The sequence below is a fragment of the Lepus europaeus genome, chromosome 10, assembly GCF_033115175.1.
Source record: "Lepus europaeus isolate LE1 chromosome 10, mLepTim1.pri, whole genome shotgun sequence".
NCBI lineage: Eukaryota > Metazoa > Chordata > Mammalia > Lagomorpha > Leporidae > Lepus > Lepus europaeus.
In genome coordinates this window covers 14,447,531-14,472,775 of record NC_084836.1, presented here as the reverse complement: position 1 = coordinate 14,472,775, position 25,245 = coordinate 14,447,531, and the positions used below count along the sequence as shown (strand labels likewise).

The 25,245-nt window shown below is 37.9% G+C and overlaps 1 protein-coding gene across 8 annotated transcripts in view; it reads left to right on the top strand.

The window, feature by feature from the left end:
* RIC8B (RIC8 guanine nucleotide exchange factor B) overlaps positions 1–25,245 on the top strand; it is a 129,311-nt gene that overhangs the window by 22,665 nt on the left and 81,401 nt on the right. For all 8 annotated transcript variants that reach the window (XR_009866959.1, XR_009866957.1, XR_009866956.1 and 5 more), the window contains exons 3-4: positions 13,000–13,608; positions 23,292–23,386. Coding sequence is in view for 4 of the 8 variants with exons in the window: in XM_062202975.1 (XP_062058959.1) it covers positions 13,000–13,608; positions 23,292–23,386 (704 nt within the window). In the remaining 4 variants the exon portion in view is untranslated. The remainder of the gene's footprint in view (positions 1–12,999; positions 13,609–23,291; positions 23,387–25,245) is intronic.

Here is a 25,245-nt window from a genome sequence, read left to right as displayed (position 1 = left end):
GGGCCATTCTCCACTGCCCTCCCGGGCCACAGCAGAGAGCTGGATTGGAAGAGGAGCAGCTGGGACTGGAACCTGGCACCCATATTGGATGACGGCACTGCAGGCGGAGGATTATCCAAGTGAGCCACGGCGCCAGCGCCCGAGAGATGCATTTCTGTCTTACAAAATGAGAGTTTTTTTTTTTAAGATTTATTTATTTATTTGAAAGGCAGATTTACAGAGAGGCAAGGCGGTGTGGGAGTCTTCTGTCTGCTGGTTCACTCCTCAAATTGCCGCCAATGGCCAGAGCTGCACCAATTTGAAGCCAGGAGCCAGGAGCTTTCTCTGGGTCTCCCACACATGTATAGGGGCCCACGGACTTGGGCCACTTTCCACTGCTGTCCCAGGCCACAGCAGAGAGCTGGATCAGAAGAGGAGCAGCTGGGACTAGAACCGGCACCCATATGGGATGCCAGCACTTCAGGTCAGGGCCTCAACCTGCTGCTCCCCAGCACTGGCCCCAGCAGGCTCTCTTTTAAAGGCACTAATCCTTCCAGACCAGGCCCTCACCCTCATGTCCTAATTTAACTGTGATTTCCTCCCAAAAGTCCTGTCTCCAATTGCTATGACATTGTGGATTAGGGCTTCAGTTTATATGAATGAGGAAGGGTGAGGAGTGAAAGGAGACAGAAATATTTAGTTCATACATCAGCTTACCATCAGAGTCTGTCTTCTATATAGGACTGAGCTATAGAACTGATAACCAGTGATTCAAAGATAGAACTATTTCAGAGTAAGTAGTTCAGCATTGTGGAGTAGATTAGCATTAGAGGCAAAGTAAGGAAACTCTTAAAAGGTTGTGAATAGCAAAGAAGTTGATACACTGAAAAGGCAAAGAGGCTCTAGAAGTCCATGGGACCAGGATCTATATCAACCACTAATATAAGATGTATACATTGTCATGATGGTGCCTGTGTTGGAGGCTGGTTAGTATATTGCATAATCAAGCTATAACTTAAACTAAGAACTCACTGAAGATTACATGAGGTAGTATTCTCTCATTTAGTAAATTCTAATATGCAGCAAAGTTACTTCTGTACCTGCAATATATGGAAAGACTACAAAGCATTTCACATGGGCAGTAGAGAAAAAGATTTCTTGAAAAATAAAGATTCAATTTGTGAGAGAAGCAACATTGACTGGTGCAGTGTTTGAAAATATGTAAAATGTTTTGACATGCCCATTTCTACCCTACATCAGTCAGAGTAGCTGCTTGGTTGTATAAGCTTGCATTTGCACCTAAGCTGTCTTTCCCATCTGTTAATGAATTCTTGGTGATGCAACATGTCTTTCTTAGGATTGCTAATTAGCAGAGAAAATTGAGCCAAACATATTTAATTGTTGTTTCTCAGAGCTCGCTTTTCAATCTTTTTTGGCAGTGTAAGCATAATATAGAACAGAACATAGCCAGGAGGATTGTATTGCTAAAAAATATTCATGTGCAGAAAGGGAAGCTAGGGATGAAATTTAGGAGTGAGATAAAACCTCATTCACAGAGGCAATATCCGTTAATTAAAAACTGAGAATTACCACTGCTTTCCATACTACAAGTAGGAAAAACTCCAAAGTTTATAATATTAAGCTAATATACATAGACTCAGCTGTGTGAGTATTCACTTAGAAAATCTCAACTTTAGTTTTTTATAAAGAAATTCCAAATTTGGCCTCCAGAATATTCTCTAACCTTTATTAAAAGCACATTTTAGAAGTCCAGCAATAAGTCATTAACTGATATTTTTATAAAATACAAATTTTGAATAGGTCTTAGTACATGCTCGCTCTTATATGTTTTCTCTTCCTCCCTCTCTCTCTCTTTTTCTCTATCTCACACATGCACACTCTCTGTCATGTGCTGAAAACAGAGGGCAAAAGTTTAGAACTATCAGATTTAGGTGGCTGACCTTCAGCTCTAGTTAAGAACTAAAATTAGATCCCTGTGGAATATATATCCACTGACATCCATCAGAGGAGAGTGTAAGCATAACCTTGAGAGGCCAGTAAGACATCATCCAAGGGAGTCTGCCTTAACTGCAAAAATTCCTGACATTTCTTTTTTTTTTTTACCTTAAAAATTCTTGATGACTTTTGTATTGTGATTTATAATGCATTTATTTTCATTTAAGAATTACCCCCGAACTCCCACCCATAAATCTTAGTAAAATATTGATTCAAGAAGATGCACCAGGATTATCCTGTAACTTTAAATATCTCTGGCACTGAGCCACATCTCCCAGATGAGTGTGCATAGCCTATTTTAAGAGCAAGGTCCTATCCCATCACTATAGGAGTACTGGTTGAAGTGAGAGTACAATCCAAGCTTGTGGCTAACACTAATTCTAATGGGCAGAAAGCTGAGGAAAGTCAGTTCTTATTAAAGAGAAAGTGGCAGACTGTAAAGATAGATATTTCACTACCACTACAATAGAAGAACAGAAATATAAACAGTAAAAAATTAGAACTGTCGTTAAGGACTTAGGTCTGTTCAATTAGGGGATTAAAAAAATTCATCCTTTTTTCCTTTTATGGGCCTAGATTAACCAAAATTGCTGTTAATGTTAGGAACCCTCATTTTTGCTTTACTTCTTATATATTACTAAGTGCTAATAAGATGAAAAGAGTAGAAGTGAGAGGTAAAAATTTGAGTTCCCTTTCCCATTGTAGTCAATCATTTAGCCTCTTGGGAAGTCACTTTTCATATTTACAAAGTGAGAAAAAACCTCATTGTCCTAAATGTGTTAGAAGATGTTATTTTTAAAAGGGTTTGCTGGTCAAGCCAATGAAATACCAGTTTAAAAGTTAAACAGCTATCTATTCCATAGTATATAAGTTTCCCAAATTTATTTATTCACAAAACTAATCTTTTAATAGAATTGTTAGTAATGCTAGTGTTTGTTAATATTAACTGGTTACTGTAGGGCCTGCTAACTCTTGACATTCTGATTCTGGAAATTACACTCATGTTGTTTGGCTCTTCAGCTCTTTTCTGGCCTGCAGTTATCCTAGAGTTACTGCCAAATTGAACTCAGTGTCTGTGCTATGTGTATACCCTGCCCTTCTTGCCAGCTTGAACTGGAAAGTTGAAATCATTTTCCTGTTTTTTGTAAATAACACAAACATCAGTTCTTGTTTTTTGCAATGTTCACTTTCTCTATTCACTTTTGTTTTACTTTAAAGAATCACTGACTCATTTTATTCTAAATTAATTATTTATATTCAGCTGAATTTCACCAACTAATAATAAATATTTCTGAAGTCCTCAGCTCATTAAATCCTTTTGATAAGCACTCATCAGAAAACCATGGCAAATCTACATGTAGACTTATTATTTCAATCAGAGAAATAAGTCTGTCTCAATACACTGGTTGTGGTCTTTAATTACAGATCATGTTCTTGGAAGTGTAAAATTTTAGCTCTTACTGTATATTATCCAACTTAATAAAATGGGATTGTAATATAGGGAGTATTATCCCCATTTTATAGGTAATAAAACTATAGCTCCGGAGCCAAATAACTTGCCCAGAGCTGAGAAGTAATAACAAAGTCATATCTAACTGACATCAATTTATATTCTCTGTTTACTAAAGTAAATGATTATAATAATGGCATATGGATTACAATATAGTGGTAACATTTATTAATTATTTAATTCTAGTGCAGCATATACACACACATACACATACACATTTAATTTCCCAATCTATTCAGAGCCACACAATTAAGTGACAGGTGGGAATTAAACCTAGAGCTTTAATGGCCTGTTAAATTTTGGACATAATATTCTGTAGCATACATTGCTTTGAAGATGTCACAGTATATATGTGTGTTAGTATTCAGCATCATCTTTGTACCTTTCAAAGAACAGAAATAGCAAGTCCCGCTTTTCTCTAAAGTTGATTACGAGTTGTCTCCATAATTCAAGGTCAGAGGTATTAAGTGCTGTAGAAGTGGTAGAGATTAAGCTCTCTGGATTTAGACGTGGGAGAGATTACTTCCTGCTGGGGAATGGCAGAAGAAATGGTATTTGTTTTGAAGATAGGAATAACTGAAGAAGGTCCAGGGGTTCGGTAGACATTCTAAGTGCAAGAAATAACAAGAAAAGATACAGAAGTTTGCAGTTATTAAAGTGTAAGTTATTGTACCTGGATGAAAGCTATTATAACAGTAAGTAGTTGAATATGAGTTACAGAAAGGAGAATTTGGGGGAGAAGGGTCTGACCCCTTCCTAGTTAGTGAGTTTGAATGTGTTTTTTTATTTGTGTTTGCTGTGGGGCAAACAAATGAATGTCTACTTGCAATACTATTTTCTTTTTGCTGCAACTTGAGGAAATAAGTCCACTCTCATAGGAGTGAATGATACCACTACCAGCCAGGTTGAAAACCTGTGAGGTTCCTTGCCTCCTCTTTGTTCACCCTTGACCAATCAGTTACTTTTACTTCCTTAAAATCTCTTGCTGCCTTATTTCAAACGTTGGTCATTTTTCACTAGGACTACTGCCACAACCTCTTAACTGATGTTCTTGCTTCTGGTCTTGCCCCTTTTCTAACTCATTTTCCGTATTAACATCAGAGTGTTAATCCCAGAGTACGAATCTAATGTGGTTCCCCTGCTTAATACCCTACAGTAATTTCCTCATTTCCCTCTGGATTAATTCCAAGCTCTTCATTCTACTCATCATTCATACATTAGAGTAATATATTCTCATTTTAAAAAATGAAAAACAGCCTCTCTTGACCTTGTATTTCCTCTTAGAACCATTCCATTTCTGTGCTTCCCTTATAGCCACAGGTCTTAAAAAGTATCTGCTTCTCTCTTCAGTTTCTCACCTCCCAAGTACTCTTCAGAAACTGCTTTTATTTATTTATTTTTTTAAGGGAAAGGATTCATTGGTGGGGAAAACCACCAGACCGGAGAGAAAGGGCAAAGAAGAAAAAGAGGGAGAAGGAGAATGTAAGAGAGAGATCGAGAGAGAGAGAGAGACAGAGATGAAGAGCAGAAACTGCTTTTATTATTGCCAAATCCTTATGCTATTTGATCTTTCTCTGCATTGGAAATAGTTGACCACTCCTTCCATAACACTTTCTGTATGTTGTCTTTCAGAATACCACAGTTCTAAATTTCTTCTTGCTGGTATCTCAAAATCTCCTTTATCAGTGTTGGCATTTTTTCAGGGCTCTTAGTCTCCCTTTTCTCTACTTATTTTTCTGAATCTCATCCATTCCTGTAGCTCGAAATGCCTTACTTGCATAGAAAGCATAGCCCTAATGATTGCTTGGGGCTCCACTCCAGCCATGTATGTTTAACTTCCTATTGACATTTCTGAGGCATCTCAAATTTACTGTAGCCTCACAGAATTTCCCCCGTACCTCTCCTTCCTTTAGTCATTCCCTTCTCAATAAATAACACTATGTTGCTTAAGCCACTGTGGGTAATGTTAGTGACAATGCTGTGAGATGAAACTGGAGAGTAAGCAGGAACCAGATCATATGGAATCTTACAGAATATGATAAGCAGATTAGACTTTAAATGCTTTGAAAAGTCATTAAAGAGTTTATACAAAGGGAATAGATAACCCTGTACTGCTTGCTCTGCTATTCTGTGCACATTTACCAGCTTCTCCCTATCAGAATTTTGCTTCACTCTACCTAAACTTGGACTTTCTTCCAGTTATTTTCTATCAAAACATTTCATTTCCCTTATAATGCTTATAATGTCTTAATTATGTCTTTCCATTTATTTTCTATCTTCCCCATTGAAATATTATCTTAAAACACCCGAATTATGTCTTCATTCACCACTGTACACACATCACCTCAGATAATCCTTGATTATATAGTAGGCACTCTGAATATTTTTAAAATGACCAAGAGGAAATTGAAAGATATTCTCTTAGATGCCATGTCCTTAGGAAATTTTTTCCTGAATTGATCCACTTCCTCTTCTAAGATTATGCACCTTAGATTTGTATTATCATGACATTTTTAATGTTTAGATAAGTGGTTTTCAACTGGAGGAAGGAGGTGTTGATTTCACTTTCCAGGAGACATTTGGCAATTTCTGAAGACATTTTTGATTGTCATGATGACAATAACAATGCTTCTCAAATTATTTGTGATTAAGGATCAAGGTGGTTTTTTTCCTCTCTCTTTTTTTTTGAAAGATTTGTTTATTTGAGAGGGAGAGACTGAGAGAGATCTTCTATCGACTGGTTCACTTCCCAAATTCTCACAAAAGCTGGGGCTGGGCCAGGCTTAAGCCAGGAGGCAGTAACTCCATCTGGGGATCCCACCTGGGTGACTGGGATCCAAGTACTTGAGCCATCATCTGCTGTCTACTCAGGTACATCAACAGAAAACTAGATAGAAAGCAGAGTGGCCCGAAATTGAACCACCACTCCTGTATGGGTGTCCCAATTTGCCATAGACCAGTACTTTTGTAAAAAGACAATAAAATTTAATCACTGAAAGAAATGATCACATCCTTACATGTAAAATTACCATGAAAGTTTCTAAGTGCATGTTCTCCATTTTTTTTTTTACACTATCTCAACTTTATGTAACCTTTTTCAACATGATCTGTTAACAAAACAGTTGTGTACTGGCACTAGTCCACAAACAACACTTTTGAATGACACGTATCTTTTTTTTTAATGTGGGGAATTTTTAAAAATTATTATTTATTTGAGAAGTAGAGCTACAGATAGAGAAAGGGAGAGGCAGAGAGAAAGTCCTTCCATCCACTGGTTCACTCTCCAAATGGCCGCAACAGCCGGAGCTGGATGGATCTGAAGCCAAGAGCCAGGAGCTTCCTCTGAGTCTTCCATGCAGGTACAGGGGCCCAAGCACTTGAGCCATCTTCAACTGCTTTCCCAGGCCATAGCAAAAACCTGGATTGGAAGAGGAACAGCTGGGACACAAACCGGTGCCCGTATGGAATGCCAGTGCTACAGTCGGAGGCTTAGCCTACTATGCCACAGTGCTGGCCAAATGGTATTTATTTTGAAAGTGTTTTCTGACAACTTTTGAGTTGCCAGAGTATAAGAGATTAACTATTATGTCAGTCTTTTAAGCATAAATCTTTTCTTTATGTATAAAACTTTTAATATTTTTGGAAATCACCTCTTAAAACAGCATATAAATCATGATAGGTTATTTGAATGCTGGCATTTGCTTCGTAGCCTACTTTGGTTGGTTCATAGCTAAAGTCGAAGCTATCCTACTTTACAGATTCATAGTGAAAACCCTACCATTCTAGAGCTGGAAAGAAAATTGCCTTAGAGGGATGTAGTCTTCATGCATGGTATAGAGAAAGAAAGAAGCGTAATAAAGTGACATGCTCAATATCACAGTTAATTAATATGATGGGTCAACATTGTGGCATAGTGGGAGAAGCCTCCATCTGTGTCCTATATGGGTGCCAGGTCATGTCCCGCCGGCTCCACTTCCAATCCAGTGCCCTGCTAATATCTTGAGAAAAGCAGTGGAAGATGGCCTAGGTACTTGGGCCCCTGCTGTTCACATGGCAAACACAGATAAAGCACCTGGCTTCTGCCTGGTTAAGCCTTGGCCATTGTGGCCACCTGGGGAGTGAAATAGCAGATGAAAGAGCTCTCTCTGTTTCTCCTTCTCTCTGTAACTCTTTAAAATAAATGAATAAAATATAGCAGCTTTTAAAATTATACATGTTTTTCTAATTTATTTTATGGTTTTTAAATTAATTTTTATTTTTTACTTGAGAGACAGTGTCTTAGCCATTATGCCAAAATGTCCACCTCAAATTTTGTGTTTTAAAGAAAATATGGGGGCCAGTGCTGTGGCATAGTGGGTGAAGCCGCCAGCATGCAGTGCCAGCATCCCATATGGGCACCGGTTCAAGTCCCAGCTGCTCTACTTCCAATTCAGCTCTCTGCTATGGCCTGGGAGAATAGTAGAAGATGGCCCAAGTCCTTGGGCCCCTGCATCCATGTGGGAGACCCAGAAGAAGCTCCTGGCTCCTGGCTCCTGGCTCCTGGCTCAGCTCCAGCCATTGCGGCCAACTGGGGAGTGAACCAGTGGATGGAAGACCTTTCTTTCTCTGCCTCTCCTTCTCTCTCTGTGTAATTCTGACTTTCAAATAAATAAATATATCTTTAAAAAAAAGAAATTATGTATTAAGTAGTGTAACTTTATGTGCTGGCATATAATTTTTAGTACTATTATGAAAATACTTTTACCCGGTGGAACAAGCCACCCTTTTAGTACAATCACAAGAATGACTACTATTTTCTTCACACTTTGAAAAAGAAGTGTTGGCCTGCACTGTGGTGCAGCAGGTTAAGCCACAGCTTACACTGCCATCCCATATGGGTGCCAGTTCAAGTCCTGGCTGCTCCACTTACAACCCAGCTTCCTGCTAATGCTCCTAGGAAAACGTCACAGGATGGCCCAGGTCGCTGAGTCTCTGTATCCATGTGCTAGACCCAGAAGAAGCTCCTGGCTCCTGGCTTTAGCCTGGCCCATCCCTGGTTGTTGCAGCCATTTGGAGAGTGAACCAGTGGATGGAAGATCTCTGTGTATCTCCTTCTTTGTCTGTATAACCCTGACTTTGTGTAACTCTGACTTTCAAGTAAATAAATAAATCTTAAAAAAAGAGAGAGAAGTGTCAATTCAATGTTAGTAGACTTATACTAATCCATTAGATTTGGGGAATATCTTAATTCAGATATCTTACTTGGGAAGAGGTGCTTGTTGCATTCTAGTTTTCCTCCTAAGGGCTATGTGGATTATGAAGAAATAAACAATAATCATCACCATTAAAGGATGCTTCTGGGACCGGTGCTATGGCGTAGTGGGTAAAGCCGCTGCCTGCAGTGCTGATATCCCATTTGGGCGCCGGTTCGAGTTCTGGCTGCTCCACTTCTGATCCCAGCTATGGCCTGGGAAAGCAGTAGAAGATGGCCCAAGTCCTTGGGTCCCTGCACCCACATGGGAGATCCAGAAGAGGCTCGTGCCTCTTGGCTTCGGATCGGTGCAGCTCTGGCCATTGTGGCCAACTGGGGATTGAACCAGCGGATGGAAGACCTTTCTCCCTCTCTGCCTCTTATCTGTGTAACTCTGACTTTCAAATAAATAAATAAATCTTTTTTTTTTTAAGAGGGTGCTTATTAGGTTCCAGAGTCTATTTCATAACAGCCCTGTGAGATATGGACCTTTTATTCTAATATCTTAAATATCTTATGCTTTTTTATCTTATATTTGTTCAGATGGAAAACTGAGGCACAGAGAAGTTAAATAATATATATCTAAATCATACATATATGTATATACAATATATCTAAATCATATAACTGTATCAAAGAAAAAAAAAACACTCCACACAGTAATAAAACCAGGTATAAAACCCAGGTCTTTCTAATTCAAAAGCCATTAGATGACATTTTTTTCTTTCATAAAAAGAGATGTCCTTTCTACCTTCAGAGAACTTTTAGTAGTTGAGGCAAAGTCAGAAATCTAACAGGACAAATGTGCTAACTATGAAATAATTGCTACAAATCATGGTTTGAGTATTCCTTAAAAAGGAATAACCCTGGAGGCTGAAGTGGTTAAGGAAAACTTTTTGTTGAAAGTGGATTTTAAACTTAGCTTTGGAAGATGGTTAAACCTTAAATTGTCAGAGAAGGAAAGGACATGATGCATGTAGAGGGAGGTAATAAAGCAAAATGGACTTTGAAATTTTCTCTTATAATAATATGTATTAGATAACCAGTACTGAACATTTGTCATGTACCAGGCACTGTTCTAAAAGCTGTATATGTGTGATCTTGTTTAATTCTTACAGTAAATGAGGCCCAAAGAGACTATTGTGTCAAGGTTACCCTATTAGTAAAAAGAGTCAAGATTTGAATGTTGGCAATTTAAATCCAGAACTGCTCTTTTTTTTTAAAGATTTTTAAATTTTATTTATTTGAGAGGTAGATTTACAGACAGTTTGAGGAAGAGACAGAGAAAAAGCTCTTCATCTACTGGTTCACTTTCCACATGGCTGCAAAGGTTGGAGCTAAGGTGATCCGATGCCAGGAGCCAGGAGCTTCTTCTGGGTCTCCCATGTAGCAACAGGGGCCCAAGCACTTGGGCCATCTTCTACTGCTTTCCCAGGCCATAGCAGGGAGTTGGATCAGAAGAGGAGCAGCTAGGACTAGAACCAGCACCCATATGGGATGCTGGCACTGCAGGTGGAGGATTAACCCACTGCGCCACAGCATCGGCCCCCTAGAACTGCTCTTTTTTTAAAATTTAAATTTTTTTTTTTGACAGGCAGTTAGTGAGAGAGAGAAAGGTCTTCCTTCCATTGGTTCACCCCTCAAATGGCCGCTATTGCCGGCGCTGTGCCAATCCGAAGCCAGGAGCCAGGTGCTTCCTCCTGGTCTCCCATGCGGGTGCAGGGCCCAAGCAGTTGGGCCACCCTCCACTGCCTTCCCGGGCCACAGCAGAGAGCTGGACTGGAAGAGGAGCAAGCGGGACAGAATCCAGCGCCCCAAACAGGACTAGAACCTGGGGTGCCGGCGCCGCAGGCGGAGGATTAGCCTAGTAAGCTGCGGTGCTGGCCAGAACTGCTCATAATTACTACACTCTCTGGCTCCAGAGTCCATTGTAGGACAACTTTCAAGCCTATAATTGACTTTGAGCAAGCAATGAGCTTCATACCTCTAGTATTATTTTTAACATTTAAATTAAGAAGCGTAATGTTACCAGGCAGTATTAATCTCATTCCCATCCTGCCACCCTTCTACATCTTCAGTATGGGGCAGTGAAGATGTTAAAGTATTTGTGCTAATGGCTTTTAGTCCTTCTTTACCTTTCTGTACTCACCTGCCTGCTTTCTATGTTTATCTGGCCAGTTATGTCAATCCACTGTTAACCATAGCTTACTGATTCTGGACTGATTTCTGGACCACCCGCACTAGCTGGTGATTATGTTGAGTATCACTTCTTTTATTGAATTTCACAGGTTTGTTTTTTTATTTGTTTTCTAAATTGTAACACAAAAGAAAAAGGAGTAATTATCCAAAAAGTGGTATTGCTTTTTAAGAGACATCATAGCAAAAAGCTACCTAGCAGTCATTATGTGAGGTGATTCTGATTTGAGAAATGGTATTTACAAGAACATTGTACTTCAGAATGATTGAATACTGTACTGGGAAATGAAAGCTCTAGTCTTTGATTGCTGGGTGATCTCCTGAAAGCTTTTAGATGAAATGATTTTTAACGATAAATTTTGCAGGTACCGTAAAATCTCTTTCATGGCCTTACATTCCAGAGTATCCCAGTTCATTTGGTTTATACAAAGCCATGGGTATTCCAATTTGCTTTTATGTTGTGCTCTTTTTCTGAGTCTGAAAGTAGAAGAGGAAAGGAACCCACCACATTGCCCATAGATTTTTCTTGATTTTACTGTTGCCATTGCTTTATGCTTAGAAAAGAAGGAGGTAAAGATCTGTATACTACTAGATGTGCATAACTCCAAATTTACATATATAGTGTTTTATAATGCATTTATTTATTATGTAATTCTTAAGTTAAATACGAAGGTAGGTGATTCCTGTCTTGATTAAATTGTGTGGGAGAAAAGGTGATCTAATTCCACTCAGGATATAAGGATACTTTGAAAAGTTTATGGAAAGTAGCCTATCTTTTAATTCCATTTTCCCATCAACTTTTTGAAATACTTTCATGTTACCATATTTGAAGTAGTATTTATAATTTTTTTGTCTTAAATATGAAAGATTTGAAATTGGAGAAAATTTTCCTTGCTCTTTATAAGGATATTTCTAAAAGTACATGAAAAGTGGTTTATTTTTAAGTCCATGCATAGTTTCTTTATAACCTGCATTTTCCATGAACTTTTTTGAAAATTCCTTGGCTCAAAGCATAATATGTGATAACTGAACTCCCTTTGGACCCCAGTACTTAGAATAATTTTTCATTAGTTTGTCAGCAACAGTTCTTCTCTGGGATGATTTGATGACTAAATATTATTGGATCTTAGGTAAAAAGGGTTCCAGGCTTTCTGAAATGTGGGGCTACTGCCATAGAACTGTAAATTCAGAAAAATAACGTAACTGAGATCCAGCAGATACACGTATTTCTTCAAGTCTTTCTACAGAAGCCTTTACTGTGGACAATTTTTGTGAACCAAAGTTCATCTTACTTCTGGGAAGAGAACAGTTATGATTCACATTGATTGCTTTCTATCCTAAAACTATATTGAGTCTAATTTTAAAAGTGCATTGAGAATAAAGAAAGCTATAGGAGACATTTTAAACTAGCTCATTTAAAGCAGAATAAGTGGGGGCCGGCATTGTGGTGCATTGGTTTAAGACACCACCTGCGACTTCGACATTCCACATCAGTGCCTGTACAAGTCCTGGCTGCTCTGCTTCCAATCTGGTCCCCTGCTTGTGTGCCTGGGAAAGCAGCAGAAGATGACCCAAGTCCTTGGGCCCCAGATATCAACTTGGGAGACCTAGATGGAGTTCCTAGCTCCTGGCTTTGTCAGCTATTTGGAGAATGAACCAACGGATGGAAGATATCTTCTCTGTCTCTCTGTTTCTCCCTCTCTTTATCACTCTGCCTTTCAAATAAATAAAATAAATCTTATAAAAAAAAGAGTAAGTGATTTTATAGAAACAGCATTAGACATTAGACTGGAAGGTAGGAAGCCCATATTCTAGCTCTTACTGTGCCACTAATTCACTCTGACCCAGTGCAAGTAACTTAACCCCTCTGACCCTCAGTTTCCATATTTGTCCAGTGAAAAAAGTGCGCTAAATGTGAGATCTCTTTCAGTTCTGTTTATGATAAGAAAAACAAAACCTTTTCTAGCCAAGTCTTTAACTTCTATTAAGTGACATTGGTGGAGAAACATTCTGTTTTAAGTCATTTGAGTCAAATAATGATTTTTGCATACTCGTTCTTATTTTTCAGAAACTCTGTGAAGGCATATTTAAAGTCCTTGTGAAGGACGTCCCAACAACATGTCAAGTGTCTTGCCTGGAAGTACTCCGCATTCTCTCCAGAGACAAAAAGATTTTAGTTCCTGTAACAACTAAGGAAAATATGCAGATCCTGCTGCGACTAGCTAAACTAAATGAGTCGGATGATTCTTTGGAGAAGGTGTCAGAGTTCCCAGTTATTGTGGAGTCATTAAAATGTCTGTGTAACATAGTGTTCAACAGTCAGATGGCACAGCAGCTCAGCCTGGAACTTAATCTTGCTGCAAAGCTCTGTAACCTTCTGAGAAAATGCAAGGACCGAAAATTTATCAATGACATTAAGTGCTTTGACTTGCGCTTGCTCTTCCTCCTGTCACTTTTGCACACTGATATCAGGTCACAGTTGCGCTATGAGCTCCAGGGACTACCGCTGCTAACCCAGATTTTGGAAAGTGCCTTTAGTATCAAGTGGACCGATGAGTATGAATCGGCCATAGACCATAATGGACCTCCTCTCTCACCTCAGGAGACAGACTGTGCCATTGAGGCCCTCAAAGCTCTCTTCAATGTGACGGTAGACAGTTGGAAGGTGCATAAAGAGGTAAGGTTGAGAATGATATTCTTATCCATCTAGAATTTAATTGGCTGGGGTCCATCTGTAGAGCTGCCTGCAAGGGAAAAATGCTAAGTTGAAAAATGGAAAAAGCTTCCCATTCTCCCATCAATCGGTTGTGTTAAGACCTGTTATAAATTTTATTCTTTCAATTTAAGTGTAAAACCTATGAAGAGAATACAGCAAAGATTGACTGTTGTTTTTTAAGATACCAAATGTAGTTTTCTGAGTTGTACTTTTTTTTCAGGAATGAGGTTTAAATGGTAGATTTGAATGGAAATAATGTGGGTGATAAATGCTATAAGCATTTTTAATGTCTGCTATTTTAAAATTTCAGAGAAATCAAGCCAACTGAAATTGATCATGGGAATGGTGTCTTCTCAGAAGATTAAAGGATGTCTTATGTATTCCTTATCATTCCATTCTGCAAGGATATTACTTTATAGTGTTAGATAACCATAAGAAGTATAGGACTGCAACTAGATATCTGTGCCTATAAACAGCCTAGAAAGCAAGCATAATTACACCGGAGTGTGGGAAAGGTTATTTTAAACCACTTGACTTAATCCTAGACCAAGTTCCTTTTCTGTGGCTTGGACCTTCTAGTATCCCAAAGTGAGGCAGATTTCATAGTTTGATTTGTGTGCCCACGAGAACAATATGCAAAACAAGAAATTTCATTTTAAGAAGTCAGTAATTTTAAGTGAACAATCATAAACTCTTTCCCATCCTTCTAAAATCTTAACATTTCACATTTACTGTTTAACCTAAAATAATGTGAAATTCAGCCCTTGCCTTAAGAAAAAAAAAAAAAAAGAACTATTTACATTTTATTGTGTCCATTTGAAATAGTTCTCACCCATGAATAAAGATCTGTTTTTCCAGCAATCTACTTTAAAAGGATTATCTCAGTGCAGTGCTACAGTGGGAGTATGCAGGCATCTGATTTTAAAGTGCAAATAGGTCTGTATTTTGAAACCAAATATTTGAAGATAAGTCCTAACAGCTGTTTTAGATGACTGTAGTATGGTCAGTTTTTCCTGGGATTTGGCAAGAATAGATGTGGAAGGCTCAGATGCTCCATTTATGCTTTGAAACCAAATATTTAGAAGTATTTAAAATGTTATGTCTCTATGCTTATTTGGTACCTTCTATGGTTATTTTTCTTATACTGTTTGTTTTGGTGTTTTTAAGTTCTCCATTTAGTTACAAGAACTCCCCTGAGACTGTTGGTTTGCCATTGTTGGATCTCCTGTTATTTAAATTATACTGAAAATAGTAGCTCACACTGTTCAGATTTCTGACAGAAAGGTTTATAATATGTATTGACATGTAATAAATAGTAGACTGAGGTTTGCCCTCGTTAGGATGCTTCAGTTATAATAGTGGGGATGGAAAAAACTTTCAAAAACATTGAAGTGGTAAATTCTCACTCTGTATTATAAGATGTTTATTCTCCAAAACATAAAGATCTGCTGATAAGGGTCAGTAGTCCTGGAGCAGGTATCTCAGGCCTAGAGCCTGTTGCAGTCTATGAATCAGTTGATACAGCTGTTATAAAATGTGCATAGTTAATATGACTCTGGGCTACTACTGAAGTTTTCAGAAATTTAAACTATGGAAAATAGGTTCCTTGCCAACCTATTTAGATAAGAATGTCTTCATCAGTCTGTAAATTCAACTTTTAGCAAACATTTAGTTATTCAGTCAATGAATGTTTATGGACAATTACTAAGCGTTATGCTAGGCACTGTGTAATATATTGGCAAATACTAATAGGCATAGTATTTGCTTTCATAAAATTTCAGTTTTGTATGTGAGGTTGATAATAAATAAATTTGCTTACTAACTAATATATGATTCAAATTGTGTTACGTAATTAGAGAGAAAAATTGCAATGATTTAGTGTACTCAGTACATTCAGAGAAGACTTCTGAAGGTCTCTCTGGGGATTGGAAACTGAAGAATGGAGGGATGAACATTGTCTAGGTGTTAAAAAACATGTGAAAAGAGAGAGAAACCAGAGCACAGAATTCTTTTAATGAGTACTCACAACTTAGCATAAAAAAAATCTGTAATCAGGGTAGAGAAACTTGCCATGCTGGGATTTCAATATCTTCTTGATTGTCAGATAAAGGACATTCTACTTCAATTGAACAAGCACCTGAAGAATTTTAGTGCTTTAAAACAACAGCTAAAGTGTCAGCATTTTGACACAGCAGACTAAGCTGCTGCTTGTGATGCTGCCATCCCATATCCAAGTGCTCCACTTCCAGTCTGTCTTCCTGCTATTGAACCTGAGAAAACAGCAGATGTCCCACATACTTGGCCCCCTACCACTATGTAGGCAGACCAGGATATAGTTCTGAGCTCTTTGCCCTGGACCAATCTCAGTTGTTTCAGCCCTTTGGGGAGGGAGCCAGTGGATGGAAGATAGAGCACTCTCTCTCTCACTCTCTCTGTCTCTCTCTCTCTCCCCCTTTTTGTTACTCAGCCTTTCAGAAAAATAAATAAGTCTTTAGAGAGAGAAAACACTAGCTGAAATAAAGGAATATTGGAAAAATATACAGAATGCAAGTTTTTAAATAAATAATGCTATTTTCTTTATTAAAATAATGCATGTTTATTGTAGAGGATCTAGGAAAAAGGCATAAAAGCAATAAATACAAATTATCATAAACTCACCATTCAGATTTATGTACCATTTGCATTTTGATGTTTATCTTTTCTAACCATTCTACCCATTCTCTGTTGCATAAGAAACAGAAAGACATATATCCATTTTTATACAAAAATGAAGTTATTTTATGATCTCTAATTTTTTCCCCCACATAAATGTTCTTTAGTAGTTTTCAAAATGTGTTCTTTGAAGTCACAAGGTTCCTAGGAATGGCTGTGGGGGTAACTGGATAGTGTTCCAAATTCCCTACTCCAGCTTTAAAAAGAGAGCACCTTTGATTGTTGTTACCATTTTTTGTTGTTTCTCTTTAAATTTAAATTGTAACTAAGATTTCATGTGGGGACTGAAAAAGATAATTGCAACCCAAAAAATTTTTTGACAGTCACCTTCCAACTGCTATTTAATAAGGAGAGAAATCCTTATAAAAGAACACTCTTAAAAAGTACAAATAATACCCATAAATATAAATAGAAAAATAATTATGAGTATTCCTTCATAAGGATTTACCAGTCTTCAACAAATGCCCTATGTGGAAGCACTTAGATTGTTTGTAGTTGCTTGCTATTTTAAACCTTCAGTGAGCTTTCTTGTTGTACAGTCTTTGTAGATACATTTCTGTATCCTGGACCAAAGAGTTTCAAAAATTTAAGGTGTTTTTGTTATATTGTCAGATTGACCTTCAAAAAAATAGTACTTCTGATGTATGCCTTTTCAAATCCTGGGCATTTAATTTTTAACAATCTTTACCTTTTTCATGGCTCAGCAGTTACAGAAAATAGTGATATTTGGGTTTGCCTGTAATTGTTTTAGCAGGTATTTTTATGACTGCTGTCATTTACAGTTCACCAGAAACAGGAAATTAATCATTAGGTTTTTCTTGAGGTTTAGCAAATTAGTGCCATTGGCTGGTTTTTTACATTCAGGCCTCAGTGTTAAATTCCTGCCTGCCCGCTGATACTATCAGCGGATTAATTTAGAGATTCCTTTCCATTGAGTGGGAAATATATCTGGTCTTAGTTCCACAAACAGGGTGAGTCTCCCTTTTTCCCCTCTCTCTCCCTTTCCTAAAGGGAGAAGATTTGAAAAGGTCAGATGATTCCTTTAGCAGGATGTAAAGTCAGTTCTTAAAAAGTTGATTGAAACAGCCTTCTCTTCTTCCTGCTTTAACATTTTCCTCAGTCTCTCTGCTGATGAAGAGGGACAGCATGCTTCTAGGGAGTCCTCATTTAGACTCATTTGCTTCTCCAGTGCTCCTAAGTGTCAGTGCAGTGTAATAATAATATTTTTAAAAAGGTAGAAGAATCAACAGATTTGCTAAAGTCAAACAGGCAAATACAAACAGAGAAATCTAAATATCTGAGTGAAAAGGATGTCATTTGAATGAGATAAAACAGTGAGTGCCCATAGAAGTTAATTGGGAATATCACATTGTAATTGAAGAGGATGGTTCCATGATTGTAGAGACTTTGAAAGAAATGTGAAAAATGAACACAGTGTTATTAAATGAAAATAAAGCTTTAGCCTATATAGTGTTTTCTTACTGAATCATATTTTCTTTTTTCATTTTTTTTTTCCAAAGTTTATTTACTTGAGATGCAGAGACAGAGAGAAAGGTCTTCCATCCCCTGGTGAACTCCTTAAATGACCCTAGTGGCCAGAGCTGGGCTGATCTGAAGCCAGGAGCCTGGAGCTTCCTCTGGGTCTCCCAAGTGGGTGCAGGGGCCCAAGCACCTGGGACATCCTCCACTGCCTTCCTATACCACTAGCAGAGAGCTGGATAAGAAGAGGAGCAGCCAGGACTCCAACTGAGCTTACTACGCCACAACACTAGCCTTCTGAATCATATTTTCAACAGAGATTTATTGAGCACAGAGCATCCTGTGAGACAAGAGCACTAACCTCATTTGACAAATGAGGACACTCATGATCAAAGACTTTAAATGACCTATGAAAAGTCACACACTTATCACTGTGTCAGGCACATGAAATAGAAAGTCAGACATCACTCTGCCCTCAAGGAACAAACAGTCTAATATGGAAATCAATCATAAACACAGGTAGATGTACAGCTGTACCTCAGTCCACTCTCTGTTGCTGTAGCAGGATACTAGACTAGGTAGTTTGGAAACAACAGGGACTTATTTGGCTCAAAATTTGGGAGGATAGAAGTTCAGGATCAAGGGGGATACATCTGGTGAGAGCTTTCTTGCTGTGTATTAATGTAGGAGAAGACATCATGTGGCAAAAGAGTGCATTCACAGGCAGAAGGGTGCCAGAACTTCTTAGAATTTATCCAAAACCCTTCCCTTGATAATGGCAATAATCCATTCCTAAAGGGAGCATGCTCAAGAGCAAAACGCTTCTTAAAAGTCCCATCTCCCAGTACCTTTACAATGGCAATCAAATTTCAGCCTGAGTTTTTATTTACTTATTACTGTTTTATACACATTCTATATATTTGAAGCTGAAAAAGAATTAACAATGTATAACAGCTTCTAATGCCATAATTCTGTCTTTGGGCTTTCTCTAAGGCATTGATAGAATAGGCAGATATTTTGAAAGCAAAAGAGTGAAAAATTGAAACTTTAATCATATAAATTTTAATCTTCCATAATTTGCACACAGCAGAATAAAACAATGGTATAGTTGTAGAATGTGTGATTAAGAAATGAAGGCTGGGGGCTGGCAGTGTATTGTAGCAGGTTAAGCCATCATCTGTGATGCTGGCATCTCATATGGGTGCTGGTTCATGTCCTGGCTTCTCCGCTTTCAATTCTGCTCCCTGCTATGCACCTGGGAAAGCAGTGGAAGATGGCCCAAGTCCTTGGGCCCCTGTGCCCACACTGGGGACTCAGATGGAGTTCTAGGCTCATGGCTTTGGCCTGGCCCAGCCCCAGCCATTGTGGCCATTTGGAGAGTGAACCAATGGATTGAAGATTCTCTTTCTTTTTTTTTTTTTTCCTCTCTCTCTCTTTCAAATAAATAATAAAAAAAAAGTAAGAAATGGAGGCTATAAAAAGAGATCTCAAAGAATTTCCTGAGTTTTTGTCTTCCTTTTTAATTTCTGCTATCAGAATCATCCTCATTGCCCACTCACAATTCCTTTATCCTTTGTTCTTAAGGACTTTTTTTCATTCTCAACTTTTGGAGGTAATATTATTTCAGAGGAGAAAATATCAATACCTGAAAGATATCATAACTAAATCATGAATCAAGTAAATATCTGTTGTATAAGCTGTGTTTGTATAATGTCCTATAATAAGAGCAATTACATTTAATACTCCTGGCATCCTGTGAGACAAGAGGACTATCCTCATTTGACAGATGAGGACACTAAAGATCAAAGACTTTAAATGACATGAAAAGTCACACAACAAATAAACAATAGGAAATATTGTTCACTCTAACCTTTGTTAAGAAAGAATTCTTAAGTGAAAGCACTTATCCAACAAATATTTATTGTGACATAGACTAATTCAGTCTATAAATAAACCTACACATACACAGTCAGCTGATTTATGAAAACAGTGGCATGGAAATACAGTGGGAAAAGGAAGGACTTTTTAATAAATGTTATCAGAGGGGCCGGTCCTATGGCGCAGCAAATTAAAACCATGGTCTGCAGCACTGGCACCCATGTGAGTGCCAGTTTGAGTCCTGGCCGCTCCACTTCCAATCTACCTTCCTGCTAACATGCCTGGGAAAATAGCATAGGATGGCCCAGGTCCTTGGGCCCCTGCACCCACTTGGGAGACCCAGAAGATTCTCCTGGCTCCTGGCTTCAGCCTGGCCCAGCCCTGGCTGTTGTGGCCATTTGGGGAGTGAGCCAGCAGATGGAAGATCTCTCTCTGTCTCTCCTTCTCTATCTGTAACTCTGCCCTTCAAGTAATAAATCAATCTTTAAAAAATAATAATAAATAAAAATAATAAATGTTGCCAGATGAATTATATGGTTATATGAAAAAAAAAAAAATAGGGGCCAGTGTTGTGGCATAGCAGGTAAAGCTGCCACCTGTGACACCAGCATTCCAGATAGGTAGTGATTTGAGACCCAGCCACTCCAGTTCCGATCTAGCTCCCTGCTGGTGAACCTGGGAAAACAATAGAGGATGGCCCAAGTGCTTGGGCCCTGCACCCTTGTGGGAGACCTGGGTGAAGCTCCTAGCATAAGAATTCTAGGGTCCTTAACCTTGGCAGTATATGATTTCATACTAGTTATATTTCGTGAACTTTTATCTAGCTGGGCACTTTTCTGTTTATGTATACTTGACATTTTCATTTAAATTATTGATCACCTATTGAACACGTCCTCTTCATGAAGGAACTAGATTAGTAGAGGAAAGGAAGTATGTGCAAGTAAACAAGCAAATGTGGAATTACATACTATGGTTTCATGATAGAAATCTTAGTACAATATCTTGTAAAGAATGATGACGGCAGGAATCTATTTAGATAAGATGTAGGAGAGGGGGCTTCTCTGACAAAGTGTTTTTAGCTGAGACCTGGTGGATGAAAAGGAATCAGCAATGCAAAGAGCAGAGGTAAACAATCCAGGCATTTCAGCAGTCATTTTGAATAGAGAAATTAAGAGAATTTATTAAATTTAGGATAAAAGATGGCATCACAGATGTAGTGTACAACTTGAAACTGTTGTTATGAAAACTGGAAAAGGAGGAAATGGAATAGAAGGTGGGATTTTTGGTTTGCCTTTGCAAGTAATGGAAAAGATAATGGGTAATTTCACAAGAGACTTGCCAACATCAGCATGAGAAGAAAAGAAAGTACATGTCTCCATTAATTTCCAAAACCACGGAAAATATGATTTTATCAAGTTAGGTAATGTATGATTATTACATGATGCTTTATGTAATTGGGCTAGGTAAAAGTAACCTAAATATGAAAGAATCTTTAATCTAGCTTTTGGAGATGGATGGTGAATGGCATGATATTCATTCCAACCCCAGCAGTCTCCATTGGTCTCACGGTCCCTCTTCCCCCCTTCACTCTTCCCATTCCTTCGTTTATGAAGTGTGTCAGTTCTGTCAGTCTTACCCTTTATTTCCTTCCTCCCTCCCCCTTTCTCTTCACCTTCACATGTTTTTAAAAATGTTTATGTATTTATTTGTTTCATTTGAAAGGCAGAGAGACAGACATAGATCTCCCATCATTCATTCCTGAAATGCCTACACCATTTTGGTCTGGGCTAAGCCAAAGCTAGGATCCAGGAATTCAGTCTTAGTCTCCCACGTTAGTGTCAGGGACCCAACCAAATACTTGAGCCCTCCTTTGCTGCCTCCCAAGATGTGCATAAAGAGGAAGCTGGAATCGGTAGCAGAGCTGAGACTTGAACTCTGAAACTGGTTGTGGGGCTTCCCAAGGGTCGTTTTAGCCTCTATGTCAAACGCACACCTCTCCTACTCCCCTACCTCCACCTCCTGCAGAAAGCTTTAGAGCACATTTATGCATATTGTTTAATTTAATCGCTTTTCAACCCTAACAGAACCTTATGTTTGTAGAGATGCATGTAGGGAAACAGGCTCAGAGTAGCTATATGATTGTCAAGGGTCATAGCCTAGACTCCTGACCCCAATTGTCTTGCCTTTTTCTGTTATGCCACTAAGGCCTTCATTTCTTTCAGATCTGCATATGATGATGTTATGCTTAAAATAACATCCCCCATATTGTGAGTAACAAAAGTGCACTTTATTGCTTCCTAGATTTTATGTTTTATAAAACATCTTCCTAGAAGTGCTAGATGAGTTATTTTTATGAATATAGGATATATGTATAATATGTAAATAGAATTCACTTTATATGGACTTGAAATCCTTTAAATACTAATAAATTTTAGAACTTTGTAATAGTTTCTAAAGTAATTGGAGTCTTCCTGAAGTATAGCATATCCAGTTTCCTATCATAATTATGTATAATTTCATATTTTGCCTTTATTAAAATCTGAATGGGCCGGCACCGTGGCTTAACAGGCTAATCCTCTGCCTTGTGGCGCCAGCACACTGGGTTCTAGTTCCGGTTGGGGCGCCAGATTCTATCCCGGTTGCCCCTCTTCCAGGCCAGCTCTCTGCTGTGGCCAGGGAGTGCAGTGGAGGATGGCCCAAGTCCTTGGGCCCTGCACCCACATGGGAGACCAGGAGAAGCACCTGGCTCCTGGCTTCGGATCAGCGAGATGCGCCGGCTGCAGCAGCCATTGGAGGGTGAACCAATGGCAAAAAGGAAGACCTTTCTCTCTGTCTCTCTCTCTCTCTCACTGCCCACTCTGCCTGTCAAAAAAAAAAAAAAAAAATCTGAATGAAGAGAGATGTAACCTTGATGCAGATGATTAAAAAAGTGGTAGTGACCCAAGAAATAATGATGTAAACCAAATAATTATTCAGAGCTTAGTTTATTTCCTACTGTTTGCCTTCTCTCTGACTCCCTGTGTCTTTTTAATACCACTGCTAAATAATAAACATTGGAAAAGTAGGAGAAGATGAAATTCAGATAACTTGGTTTTCATCACTTGCTGATAGTTCTGGAGGAACTAGAAGATTAAGAGGATTGATTAAATGGAATTGATGGAGTCATTGCTTTTGAAAGTTAAGAAATGAGACATTTTTATTAAGGATGGAAAACCAACTACTAAAATAATTGATAACATTACATCTGTTTAAATTTTTATAATGGCTGGTAAACTGGAGCAGAATATGATCTAACAAAAGAATCACTCTTGGAAGTGAATCTCAGGGTAAAGCAGTATAGCTAGATCAGCAGTTACTGATATTGACTGTTTCTGGAGGTCATGTGGCTGTTCATATAAGATAGTGACTACTTAGTATTGCCTTGGGAATTCCTCTTAGAATATCCTGCCATCTACCGTGCATGGTATAAGAACTATTGTTTTGTCGGGCAAATGACATTGTAATGCCCCTGACTCCTTTATTAAGGCATTCAACTCGCAATTTTTCCTCTTTTTTTTTTATTTTATTTATTGTAGAGTGATTCTCATCAGTTCCGTGTCATGGCAGCTGTCCTTCGCCATTGTTTACTAATTGTAGGTCCAACTGAAGACAAAACAGAAGAGCTGCACAGGTGGGTAACCTCTGTATTGATCTCTCAATGAAGGACATTATCAGTTTTTTTAAGCATCTAATAAGCACAGTGAAAATATTAAAGTAAATCAGATGTACTGGTAGGTCAGAAATCAATATAACCATGCCCTGATGAGAAAATTTCAGGTTGTCCACTTTGTTACAGTATGCCCAAGTAGAAGAGAATTTGGCATTTGTTGCATATAACGCAAAACCCAGGACAACAACAATAATAGTACAGTTACTGAAATTCACTGTGTGTGGCATTGTGCTAAGTGATTTATAGAGACTGACTTCTTTAGATCATCATACCAACCTTAGGAGGTAGTTTCTGTTTTTCCCTTTCCATCAATGAGGAAACCAAGGCGTACAAAGGATAGAGCATTTCTCTGAGATGACACAGTCCTAGTGAGTAAAAGAGCCAGGATTTGGACTTCGCTTTTAATTACTACATTTAATAACTATTCTCACTAATTTCAATAATATTTAAGAAATTGTATATCTTAAGCAATGAAAAAAATTTGTTTTACAAAGCACATAGTTTCTCCTAACTAGGAATTACCTAGGAATTACCTTTTGAGCCTTTAAAATATTCTGTTTTCAAAATATAGGTTAAATACAGCCAAAGTATAAAGTTAAATATCCACTTAATTACTATTTTTTCGTCAAATCCATGTTTTTAGTCATGATCAACAGTTTATTATTTGCCATGATACTAAGTTTGTTGATAGGTTACCTTCAGATACTCTATGCCCTGTAAGCCATCAAAAGATTGTTTTCTTCATGATTAAGAAGTATAATTTTTTTCTACAGCTATAAATTAAACACTTCTTTAATATTTTGAGACTGTACCTTTAATAAGTCAACATGGGACTGGTGTTGTGCTACATTGCTTGGGTATACCGCATCGCATATTGGAGAGCCTGGTTCAAATCCTTGCAGCTCCACGCATCCTATTCAGTTCCCTGTGGATGTGGCTGGCAGACAGTAGGTGAAGGCCCAACTATCAAGCTCCACCCATGTAGAAAACCAGAATTGAGCTTCTGGTCTCCCCTAGTTTTGGCCTTGCTTAGCCTCAGGCTATGGCAGGCACTGGGGGAGTGAACCAGTAAATGGAAGATCTTGCTCTCTTTGACTCTTTCAAATAAATAAGTAAATAAATATTTTTAAAAGTCATTTTAAAAGTAATCATATTAACTGTAGTAAATAATAATGTGAAAAGATTTTATTAAGCATTTTTCCCCACTTTTTTTTTTTTAAATAATTAAGAGATGTTAGAAATCTAGACACTAAACCCAAAAGAAAACTGGCTTATAAACTCAGGAATAAATTCTTTTTTTTTTTTTTTTTTTTTTTTTTGGAAATCAGAGATCACAGGTTAAATAGTAGTCATACAAGGATATTAGGAGAAAATGTTTTGACAGGAAGTGTCAAATACATTGCCAAGGATCTCTTTGAAGAATGAATTTAATTCCTTAACACAACACCCAGTATTTCTTAAAAGAGAGCAAAAACTGTATAGTAGTATTTAAAATACATTTATTAACATAATAAATAACCAATTTTCATTTATAATACTTCCTTTTTTCTTTTACTGTGGCTTTATTTTAAAAGTTGCTTTGATAAAAATCTATTAGTTTGATTGTAAATAAAGAATATCTCTAGAGACATAGAGAGGATTCATGAGTATTTGTCAGATGCTTTCCTAGGAGATTGAGGTTGCTGCTGACTTAACAGTTTGCCTGGAATGGCCTTGTATGTCCCTTTAATTAGAATTAAACTGATTAGTATCATTTTGAGTAGTAATGACTCTAGGTTAATCCATTTAAATACAGAGAAAACTGCATGAACCTCAGAGGG